This window comes from Kryptolebias marmoratus, linkage group LG9, assembly GCF_001649575.2.
Source record: "Kryptolebias marmoratus isolate JLee-2015 linkage group LG9, ASM164957v2, whole genome shotgun sequence".
In the NCBI taxonomy this organism is placed as follows: domain Eukaryota; kingdom Metazoa; phylum Chordata; class Actinopteri; order Cyprinodontiformes; family Rivulidae; genus Kryptolebias; species Kryptolebias marmoratus.
Genome location: NC_051438.1, coordinates 20031181 through 20043020, shown reverse-complemented (window position 1 = coordinate 20043020; position 11840 = coordinate 20031181). Strand labels below are relative to the sequence as shown.

At 41.7% G+C, this 11840-nt stretch overlaps 1 protein-coding gene across 1 annotated transcript; it reads left to right on the top strand.

Annotated features, from left to right (window-relative positions):
* The first annotated feature begins 10 nt into the window (after positions 1-10).
* Positions 11-9677, top strand: kcnk4a (potassium channel, subfamily K, member 4a). The gene is made up of 8 exons (XM_017408169.3): positions 11-717; positions 3595-3725; positions 4784-5060; positions 5651-5768; positions 6040-6200; positions 7005-7191; positions 7599-7735; positions 7810-9677. The coding sequence occupies exons 3-8, from the start codon at positions 4872-4874 to the stop codon at positions 8854-8856; spliced, it is 1839 nt and encodes a 612-aa protein (XP_017263658.1). The 5' UTR covers positions 11-717; positions 3595-3725; positions 4784-4871; the 3' UTR covers positions 8857-9677.
* The last annotated feature ends 2163 nt before the right edge of the window (positions 9678-11840 follow it).

Below are 11840 nucleotides of genomic sequence, written 5' to 3'. Positions count from 1 at the left end.
CGCTGTGAAGTTGGGCCCGGTTTTGTTTTGTTTTTTTTCACATGAGGAGTTTTTACACAATTAGGTCTAAACGAGTGGTGCGGTCCAATGAAGAGAGCCTCAAAGTGTTTTTAAGCACAATATCTCGGTTAAATCACGTAAGTATTTCCGCAATTACCAAAGTGCTCTTCCTTTGCCTCTTGGTCATAAGCACATTGTTGAGAAGGTGCTGAAAGCTTTCAAGGAGCGGTCTTGAATTAAAGAGTCGATGGAAGAGAAATGCTTTCCAGCTTTGGGGCTCTGTTCCGTTTCACAATGCACATCTTCCTCAAGTGTTAGAAAACGGGAGCACCATAATTCTGAACTTAAAGAAACAAGTGTCACTTATTTGCTTCTCAAAAAGACAGAAGCTGGGAAGGCGATGGATTTAGAGCGCTAAGCCCCCCCACATCCAGCTCAGGAAACTCCGGGCCCTCTGCTCTTCCTCTGCGGCGACGCCATTTAATCACGCTCACAGCGCTGTAATGGACTTCTCACGTACTCGCACGTCTCCGCCTCGTCCTTTCCTTCATCTCCTCCTCCTCAAATGATATGCTCTCTTCTGCCCAAGTGATGTAGGGTCATGAGAATGGGGGAGAAACACCTACCAAGGAGAAAACACACACACACAGAGCTTCTCTCTTGCAGCTGAATGGTAGAAGAAGAAAACTTGAACAACATTGTTTCTGAAAACTCAAGGTAAGAAATGCATTAATAATCTTTTAGGATTATTGCAATGTCAGATTGTGGATCTGTTTATTATTTTATCTTGATAAGGAAAAATTCTTTGCATGCTGCGTGTCTCTAAGGCCTTTTCTTGAGCATTTCTTTCTTTTTTAAAAGTTATCATGTCTAGTAACATAATCTCCCAGTTCTGATATTTCAGTGGTTTTAACAACAGACCAGAAAGGGGGGAAAAAAGGAGCAAACCAAGGCTTGATTTTAAGATTTACGTTGAAAGTATTTTGCGGTTTTCCTGCCACAAGGCAAAGTTTATTTTTAAGGATTGTTCTTTCCCAGAGCATGAAACCATGCAGCGCTGCAACCTGTGATCTGCTTCTGACGTCAGTGTTGGCTCGCCAATAAATAGTTCACAATTATGTCTGAAGGAGCTCGTTTTCACCCTTCACTGTAAATCCTTCAGTAGATCCTGCATCCTCTCCCACGGGCAGTCTTATTGATCTCTGGAGGTTTGTCCACAAAGCGTTCGATTCTTCCTCCGTGGCACGAACAGGCTGCTTTTTGTCAAACAGCCTGCAGCAGGAGTAACTTCAAATTTATTGGGTGTAGCCTGCAGCCACCCTGGCTTTCTTTTGTTCTTGTGTGGCGCCTTACAGAATTTACTGCTGTTTTGCCATTATAGTATCACTGAAACCACAAACTTTTTTTTTTCTTTTTCTTTCTTTCTCCAAGATATATTTTTAGCGCAGAGGTCCAATTGTCTTTGACCTCAATCTGATGAGATGTTATTAAACTGCAATAACAGAGACCCAAATAACCATATTTTTAACCTGATAGTGCTGCAGAGCGTATAACTGTAATTAACCAGCTTAAGTCATGACTACTTTACACAGAAATTATTAGTAGGTTCTGTAACAATAGAACTAAGGTTAAAAATATCCTGAGGTTCACATTTTTGAGGTCATTAAGAAAAAAAATCTCTGACTTGAAAAAGGCTTCTTCATATGAAGTGCAAAAAGGAGTTTTTATCAATTTATTTCTTTGTTAGATGCAATAAATCCACAGGAATGTAAAATCAGTGCATCCGTGGTTTCTAGTTTCCCCACCAGCTGCTTGTAGAGCATCTTAAGTCATAAAGATTGGCTCCAAAACTAGGAGTGGTGTCTCAAAATCATGTAGGCCATGTGCATGCACACGTGATTAAGATTCAAAGTGAGCGCAATAAAAAAAAAATTAAAAACTTCTGAAGAATTTTGAAAGGTGCTGCAAAACATCATATTGATCTAAACTATGAAACATGCTGACATTTTGAATGTGTGACGTGTATAAGAAATGCAAGGAGAAAGAAGATCAAAGCTGCCGCCAGTGGACCGTTATGGTCACCATGGTAACTACACACTTGTCTCTCACTCCCTGACTGCCAAGTTAATGAGAGATGAACAAGAAATGCAGACTGGAAAGTAGAAGCAGCGGCTCTGCAAAAACAACGAGTCAGGTCTGAAAAGTTCTTGACCAGCGAGTGATGGAAGATGTTGACGGTCTTAGATGTGACTTTTTATGTTCCTACGACAACTTGATGTTGAAGAGAATGTTTTGAGTTAAAATATTACTAAAGTCTAAATGCTTTGGTGTTTGCTCTCTGCATTCTGGGGGATTTGAGAGAAAAGCACAAGTCCTACAGCAGTGAGACACAAACTGAGCGAGAGAAGACAGAAATCCTTCTGTTTTGATGTATAATCTGTGGATGTGCCAAACAGGTGGGAGTAACACGAGTGTATTTGCAAAAAAAAAAATTTAAATGTTGAATGACGTTTCCACAGTGAAGTATGCCTGAGCTGCAGAGCTCCACACAGGGATGAGTTTCCTCACGTGTTGGACCAAAACCCCATTGACCTCCATTCTATGCCTTTCTCCAAAATTTTCGTTAATTTTGTCAACACTGCGCGACATACCGCCGCTGAAAGCCAGCACACTGTTCTCGATCGAGCCACATGTTTTGGTATGACTGCATGATTTCTTGGAGCTTTAAGAGAAACTCTGAGCTTTTAAAAGTGGACCACAAACTGAACATGACAGTTATCCTTTTGATGTTCTTGGTTTGGTGAGGTTTGTCTTAAACACCTGCCATAAAAGTAAACCTAAGAGGAGCTTGTTTACATCTTGTCTTTGCCTTCGTGCTTCTTTCCAAACAGTTCAGCTCGTGATTCATTGCCCCACCTGCCTCGGTGTTTAATTTAAGATTAGATCTCAGTCCGACGTCCCTCCTCTCCCAAAGTCCCCCTTCAGTTAATATCCTAGCAAAATATCAGAATATGCCAGCGTAGGTTTGGCCTCTGATTACTAATAACATCTGTCACAGTTGAAGCCGGTGGCAGAGGGTCAGACGTCTCCAAACACAACACAAAGCCAGCGGTTTATTAGTGCAGAATGCTAACAGTTGGGCCAGACTCTGGGAAGTCTCAGAACACTGTCAGAGTCCACGTGCTGGTGACCAGAACCGCTCGACCCGGGGCGGGAAGCTCCTAAATCCCAGCCCTGTTTGTCCCAGAGCCTGTCCAAAAGGTAAACACAGTTCAAAGAAAACACAGCGAACAAAAGGAAAATAAGCTCTTAGCGTGTTCTTGATTCTGTTGAGTCTGTTTTTGGAGTCTTTGGCAGAGCCTAATCGTATGCGGGACCACTGGCAGGGTGGTCTGTTTCGTCTCACTTTTTTTTACTGGTTCTGATAAATTCCCTGCAATGCAAACACTATTTGATGACTCACATCTTGCTAAAAGACATGGTGGAAAGTGTGCAAGCTGAGAACCTTTCAGTATAGCCAAATAAAGCTTTACAATTTGCAAAAGTTTAATCTTTTTTTTTTCTTTTTTTTTTTTTTTTGGTATGTGCCAAAAGTGCTCAAATGGCTTGAAAGAGACAAAAATGGAGCCATAATGCTGGATTTCTGAACCGTAAGGATGCAGGACAGAAGCAGTGAGATTAAGAATGAAGCAGGAAGGATGAACTCCTGACATCAGTGAGGAAAGGTACGGTTTAAATGTTAATATTCTTTATACATTAAAAAAGACAACAAGGAACATTTGACTGTTAAATTATTTCTGCTTTCTGGTGTGAACTCAGTCGGTATCTCTATTTTTATTATTGTTATCTCTCTTTTTTTTATCTAAAAAAAGACTTAAAATTATATAACTTCATGTTTTTCATCGTAAGGTTAGCTTTCTGGTATGGTTTTGTTTTCTGAGCGTTTCCTGGTCCCCTCCAAGTTAAACAGGTCCTCACGTCAGTAACATCACAGACTGCGTCAGAGCGACACAAAGGAAAAAATCTTTATCTGGACTGATAAATCTGTCGGTCCAGATATGCCCCCGTTTAAAGGGGTATTTCACAGTTTTTATTTTTTTGCATCTCACTTTGTTGTATTTTAATCACGTCGTTTCTCTTCAGGACTTTTACGTTGAGCTGCTTTTAAATAATGCAGCATGAAAACAAGAGCTGTAGATATCTTTTTACTAGTTCAAGCATTAATGCGCTGTGTCCTCAGCAGGTTTTCTTTAAGCACTCCTACTTCTGTCATCATCCTCAAACCAAGAAATTGTTGTTCGGCTAAGTTTGTAGTCATGAAGGGTTTTTTTGTTCCCCACCCTCAACTTAACTTGCAGAAAAATGGGGGGAGAGAGTCCCCACCTCCTCGCTTCATGACAGATTATAAAAATAAAAGCTGAGCACAGTTTGAAGCTATCTGCTTGATTTGGCTGATTCATTTAATAAAAAGGTTTATTTCATTAAAAAAGGAATGTACCTATTATTATTCATGCTGAAATCACATTATGAAGTTTTTTTAATGCCCATTTTGGAACTGAAAAAGCACCATTATAAGTCTTCTGTGTAGAAAAATCTTTAAAGGGGGGGTCAAAGTTGATGCTGTCCGACACTATCTAATGTACATGTTTGATCCTGATTCTGTTCAATACTTTTATTTTGCTTTAGTTTAACACATGTGTAAAACACTTGCTGTGGCTTGTTTAGACATACCCGTGTTCCCAAACGTAACACTTCTCTAAAGGAACTTCCTGTTTATGAGCAGCTGTATCCTGACGGAGACCCCGACCTGACCCTGGCCTCTGAGCTCGGACCTTAAACCCTGGAGGTGCAGGGGTGTCGACTGGGAGAAAATGCGATGCACCACCCTCACTACCCTGCTGACAGGAGTCATGTTGTACCTGGGGATGGGAGCGCTCGTCTTCGTCACCCTGGAGACCCCCAAGGAGAGCGAGGCGCACGAAAACCTGCTGAAGGCCAAGCAAGTCTTCCTCAATAACAGGTCCTGCGTCTCCGAGGTGGACTTCCACGAGCTTCTAAAGGTATCATCGGACAAACTGAGCAAACATTCTCCTTCTTATCAGCCTGATCCGATCAGTCCTACAGACTGAGACCTTCCTTACGAGATGTGTTACTCATTTAGTGAATTTTTTCACGGTGTTATTTCCTTTCTGAGGCATCAGTTAGGCACCTAAACTTTTTTATATGTTGTTTTAGATTTGAGGATGCCATTTATGCCCTGTTTATCCAAGTTAAAATTAACCATGCTATAATTGTAACAAATGTAAAAGTTACATTATGTATTCTCTGAATGTGCTTCAGTTAATTTAAAACAATGAAAATCTTGACAAATAACTGCAGCCTCACAGTCTAAATTAACTTTTTTGTTACATAAAGTCAGACAATTTCAGGAGTCTTCAACGTCTTTCCTTAGGCTTGACCTTTCAGTGTCTTTACCACATGCTGCTTAGAGTTATTCCCTTGTTGGTTTATTTAGCTTCTGTCTGTTATGTGCTGCTCTGTGGATACGAGTTATTAAAACAGAAAATAGAAATAATGACGCTAAAGTGAGTTTGAGAGGGAGTTTGTGTTTACGGGTCATTTACGAGTAAATTACATCCCATACTCGCAGAAACTGGTGTCTGCTGTCGAGGCAGGTCTGGACGTTAGCAGCCTTTCTCCCAACCTGACCAGCCGCTGGGACATGGGCTCTGCCTTCTTCTTCTGTGGTACCATCATCACCACGATAGGTAAGCGGCAAACATGTCAGAAACATGTCGTGACCTGTAGCTTCGTGTCTGACGGAGCTAATGAGCCCGTCAGAGTCGTCCTGTTTGCCTAAGAAACATCACAGAACTGGGAATGGAAATAATACAACATTTTCACAAATAATCTGGACACACTGTTTAGATTTCGTGTCAAAAGCCATGCTAGTAAAATACCTTCAAGTGACTCATTCCTGACCTCGTTCATTTGTCTAACTTCTGATTGTTTTTTTTGTTTTTTTTGGTTCTGAAACAGGCTTTGGTAACCTGTCACCTCGAACAAGGTTCGGCCAGTTGTTCTGTGTGTGTTACGCCCTGTTCGGCATCCCCATGTTCGGCATCCTGCTTGCTGGAGTGGGGGACCACATGGGCACGGTGCTGCGGAAAGCTGTGGCCAAGATTGAGACCCTCTTTTTGGTGAGAATGGTCTGTCCTGTGCAGAAACCAAACCTTAGTTCAATTTACACCCGAACAAATCACCGTTAAAACCCAGGAGGCTGAGGCACTTTGTACTTGTGCTTATTAAACTAGATCAATTAGTAAACTACTTCATCTAAATTTACAGGGGAGAAATAAAGGAAATGTGTCACAAAAAGCAGCTGCCTTCACAACAAGAGAAAATAAGAAAACTGTTTTTGTAAGTGATTATTTATTTAACCCTACAATATGTTTCATGTGTTGTCGCTGCAGCCACACAGGAACTGCATCTAAGAAAGAGAGAATGCGCTACTTTTTTATTTAAAGCAATAGTTCAGATCTTTAGAAGCAGAGTTCTGCGGAAAGCTTTTTAAACTATTTAAACTGTGAACTTACATACATTACACAGAAAGATTTATGGTTATGTGTAAGCCCAAAAAGCAACTGTAGAACTTTTGGTGCAGCCTGAAGCCTTTCAGGCAGGAATATCATAATATTTCTGTTTGTAAAAGTTAAAAATCTAAGCTGAGACCAGATTTAAATGACGTATGGCTCTTAATGCACACTTACAGAAAAGTGGGGTGAAGTCAGAGTCCCATCCAATGCCACTTTTAATAAAAGAGGGTGAAGATGCTGTGTCTGTGGTATTTTGGCCAATTTTTCACAGAAACTAGGACCTCAGTGACTTGTCAGCTTGTTGTTGTTTCTTTAAGATGTAAATGTTTGTTTAATTTTCTTTAAACCATTTCCGGTTTAAAAATTTGATAGCGATTAATCCCGCGCTCGTTGCCGTTTCTCTTGTAGAAACGTAAGATCAAGCCCACGACTGTGCGCGTGATCTCGGCCGTTCTCTCCATCCTGATTGGCTGCTTGATCTTCCTCGCCGTGCCGACGGTGGTGTTTCAGAAAGTGGAGAAGTGGTCGTTTCTGGAGTCGCTGTACTTCGTGGTCATCACGCTCACCACGGTTGGATTTGGAGACTACGTACCAGGTTCTGACCCACACACAGTTTCGTGGTTTAAAACAGCAGGGTTGTCTTGGTTCCTGCTCAGGGTTAAAACCTACACAAAGACATTATTATTAGAATAATAAGAAGAATTGTTTACTGTATTTTTCCCTCAGCAGGGAAATTACCAGTTATTGTCTGTTTTTCAGACTGTTTTGTAACATTTACTGTATTTCTGTCTCTTTTTGTTTTCTTTTTTTATAATAAACATTCCTAAATATATGTGGCTTTTTGATATAACTACCTTACAGCCTGCAGGAAAAAGTTGTGATTAAATATTGCTGGAAAAAAGACTAAATCATTATCATCTTAGTAAAAAGCAACTTGTCTTTGTTTTCTGGATAATCACTGGGCTTTTAAAGCCTTCCTAAGTTGGTTATTTCTCTTCCCAGGTAGAGGTTATGAAGGTGGGACAATCTTTAAGCCTCTGGTCTTGTTGTGGATCGTCTTTGGTCTGGCCTACTTTGCCTCCATCCTCACCATGATTGCCAACTGGCTGAGGGTTCTGTCAAAGAAAACCCGCGCCGAGGTGAGAGATTATTTTTAGGTGAACCAAGAGGAGGAGCCGCAGTAGTTTCTCATCTCTGATTGTGTCCGTCTCAGATGGAGGAGCTGAGGGCCCACGCCACAGACTGGACCCAGAACATGGACTTCCGCATCCCGAACCCTCTGGAATTTAATGACCCTTTCCTCCTTCAGCGCCGGCGCTGGAAGCGCAGTGAGCGGCGTCGCATCCGGCGAGGAGCCCAGGGCACTCTGGGATACTTGGTTCGAGGCGGATCTGAGAATGGACACCTGCCAAACCGCTGGGCCGGCCTCTCCATCTCCATGAGCCAGCTGGATACGCACTCGTCTCTAGAGAGGGCTGTGGTGGCAAAGACCCGGCCACGGTTGAGCGCAGCTGGAGAGGCAACGGCCCTGAGAGCAGCGGTGGGAGGCAGAGCGGACCCTGCTGTGGGTGCGCAGGGCCAGGGAAGGTCATTTCACCACCTCCTGGCCCGCTCGTTCTCCCTCCCTGTGGCCCGATCCACCTCAGAGCTGGACTCCACAGGAGCAGCCATGCAGGAGGGATCCTTCTTTGGGTCCGAGTCTCCGTTTGACTCCAGGTCAGAGGGATCCTCGGTGTCTTTGTCATTTTCAGTGCTCCCCATCTTCCAGCCCGTCAGCAGGGTGGAGCAGGGGGACGTGACTCTTACACAGATGAACACAGAACAAGAAAAAGACAAACAGATTTCTGCAGAGCACTTGGAATCTGAAGCAAGCAGTCACCACAATCAGTCACCTGTTCAAATTTTCCTGTCTCAGTCCTCCCCTCCTACCCCTGAACTTCGTCCTCCCTCCCCTCGCTGCCCCATCGCCCCCTCACCTGACTGCCAGCTGCTGGACTTCTTTGGGGAGAACCTGGCGTACATCGACGAGTCTTCAGACACCCTGAGTGACCTCGCCCAGTCTGCGGCGGGCGAAGAGAAAACGAGGCGGCCGCGGAAAACCAAGAGGAGGAGTGTGAGGCGAGAGCTGCCGCACACGTGGAGCCCCGTGCAGGTGAGGAGGCCCAGCATGCAGCCTCCATCCAATCCCCCAACGCCTCCTCCAGACTCGTCTCCCTCGGACCTTCCTCCATCAGAGACTCAGACAGACACGGATCTCTGATGAACACACAAAACTCAGCCTGTAACACCCACCCATCATCAACGGTTAGTCTCCCAGATCCAGCTTTCAGATTTTGCTTTGTGGCCAAATATAAAACACACTGACTCTGCTATTCACTGCTAGCATGACTAGATCAGCTGGTTTGTGGGTTGTTTTAATCTGCTTCATACAATAAGTTTTAAGCCAAAAAAAGAAAAGGACATTTCAGTTATTCCAAGCAGAAGATTTGTCACATCATTCTCTGGATATCGTCACACATTATTCTTGTTTTCAGCCTGTTCTTAGCAAAAATATTTCCCCTCGAACCTCAGATTAGGGATGGTTTTGTGAGACCTTTGTGGCCTGAGCACTTTATGGTTTTGCTGTATCAGTCAGCAGCCTTGCTTCAAATAAGGCTGCTAAAAAAAGAAAAGTTACACACTTTATAGCTACAGTTAGAAATAAGTGTCAGGATCTGAACCAGAACCACAACAATAGATTCAAAACATGACGGGATGTTCACGCAGTCAGATCAGCGTCGGGAGGGATAAAGAAAAGTGAGTCACTGCTTCCCCTGCTGGTGCTTCCATTTGCTGATTCATAAACCTATTCTTAAATGTGTTTAAGGTTTAAAAGAGCAAAAAACGACAAATCCTGACTTAATATCAGTGCTCCCTTCAATACTGATTGGAATGCCTTGGTTTTTTTTTGGTGATTTTGCACAAATATTTTTTATAAGTCAAAAAACAAGGATTAAAAGAAGTTTTTTTTTAACTCTAGTATGACTGAGTATGTGTTGGTCTTTATAGTTGTTTATGTGGCAGAAAATTCTTCAATAACAATAAATCTAATAATGTTTTTTTAAAGGAGGTTATTTATATAATGTTTGTCATGAGTTGCATCATAAGACATCCCTGAAGGTTTTTAACATCCCATCTTCAATTTTAAACTCACCAAAGTAATGATTTTACTTTTATTTGTTTTGTTAAGAATCTGTGTGAACCTCACTTAAAGCAGCAGACTATCTGAAGTGGGGTTCTGTGAAAATGTATGAAAAATGTTGTAGATGTTTATTTGAATGAACTCAGTTTGGATAAAAATAGTTTAATTCTGACCAGACTGTGGAGCTAACGACTGGTCAGAGCAGGGCTAAAAACAACTCCAAGATCGAAACATTCAGATTGTTTTATCCAAAAACATCTTTATAAATCTTTACACCAACATTAGTTTAATGTTACAAGGTGATTTACAGTCAATTCTGTGGTTATTTGGAGCAGCAGCTAGCTGTAGCACTTCCAGTGCAGCCCGAGGCACCTCTCTTTAAGGAATATTAAAATATTTCTACCAAAACAACCACGAAATGCAAAATTGGCATTAATGTGAAGGTTTGTAAAGTTGCCTTTGCATGAACTGTTTTTGAGATTGGAGTTGTTTTAAGGTGGCATCAGTCCACTTTGAAACTGGCCCTGCTCAGACTAGCCTTTAGCTCATCAATCCAGTCAGAAATCAACTGTTTTTTTTGTTTTAGGACGGGGGGATTGTTTAAATAGCTATCTACAACAAGTTCATAACCTTTCTACAGAACTTCAGTTCAAAAGATACAACCTGTCACTTTAATGCCTTGGAAGTATTTTCTCCATAAAGAGCTCATTTGATTGTTTTTGTTTGAAAAAAAAAAAAACCCCACAAAAATGACAAAATGAAACATTTAAATCGCACAAAGCGTAGCGTTCCTAAACAGAGGCAGAACACCACTTCTTACTGCTGTGGTGTTTCACTTAAAACATGAAAATCAGCATCGTGAGCTGTAAAAACAGCTGATGTTTGAGTGCTCACTCGGTCAGGAAACAGAAGTACGCTGTGCATTAATCCAGATCCACTGTCGAGCAGAAGATGTGACACGACCTGAACCCTGGGAGACCTGAATGAACTCGACTCTCGGTGGATGTGGGATAAATATTCACTTCCTGCGTCCACGAAGCAGAAACTCGTTCGGGAGGCTGTTGTGGCGTTACGCCCTCCACTGAGGCCAGAATAAGTATCAGACCGAGCCCACACTCAGATCCAGACTCCCACAGATTTTGTCACTTGTTGACAGAAGGCTGGAAGGAGAAGAAGGTGACTTATGGTGGTGTACCGACTGGGACCCATCTGTAATTTTTTCATTATGAATCCTGACCTAGGGTGGCTGTTTTTAACTACTTCTCTGTGTGTGATCTCAAAATGACTCAATTTTTAGACATGCACTTTAGGCTGCCTTATTAGTTTAAACATTTTACTCTCCTGACACAAAAATGCTCAAATTAATATCCTTTTTAAAACTTTCAAAGACACTAATTCTTTAAATACACCATTAGCAAACAAAGACCATTTCTTCCCACACATTCGCTTTAGAAAAATATTGCAATTAAATCTCAATGTTCAACGTAAATCCAAACCCCAGATCTGGATGATTGACATAAATCTAAATGTACGTTTAAAGTTAGCTGTGGAAATATTTGAAAAGTGCAGCTTTAAAAATTACAACTTTTACCAAACGCTATGAATGTAGGCCTAAAGTACGGATTTTCTGCTTTATTTTAAGAGTATTTCTACAGCAAAGGATCTAAATAATTGACTAAAGCACAAAATAAAATGTTTTTCTTTTTTTGTCTAAAGTCTGTAACGTGTTAACATCAGTAAAGAATGCGTTTCCTCCCTCCTGCTGCTTTGGCAGACCTTTACTGCATCTGACTTCAGCTGTTTGGGGATTTTTTCAGCCAGTTTTGTCTTCGACAATTTAAACGCAGTCAGTTCACATTAAGATTTGACAACAGATTCAGCTGCTACAGAGTATTTCTCCTTCTGTTCCTTCAACAGCTCCATGTTGGAACGTTTTGGTTCTTTGTTTGTGCTGCAGTCAGAATATGAGCCCTAAACAAAATGAGACCCATGCCCTTTAGGAAAATAATCACATTTCTGCTGGTAAAATAAAATAAAAATCCAAATTTAATTTAGCACGCTTT

Excerpts from the sequence above, each read along its gene's own strand:
- kcnk4a (XM_017408169.3), top strand. The coding sequence starts at position 4,872 with ATGCGATGCACCACCCTCACTACCCTGCTGACAGGAGTCATGTTGTAC. Across the intron at positions 5,061-5,650 it reads ACTTCCACGAGCTTCTAAAG|AAACTGGTGTCTGCTGTCGA; the intron begins GTATCATCGGAC and ends CCATACTCGCAG. Across the intron at positions 7,736-7,809 it reads CAAAGAAAACCCGCGCCGAG|ATGGAGGAGCTGAGGGCCCA; the intron begins GTGAGAGATTAT and ends TGTCCGTCTCAG.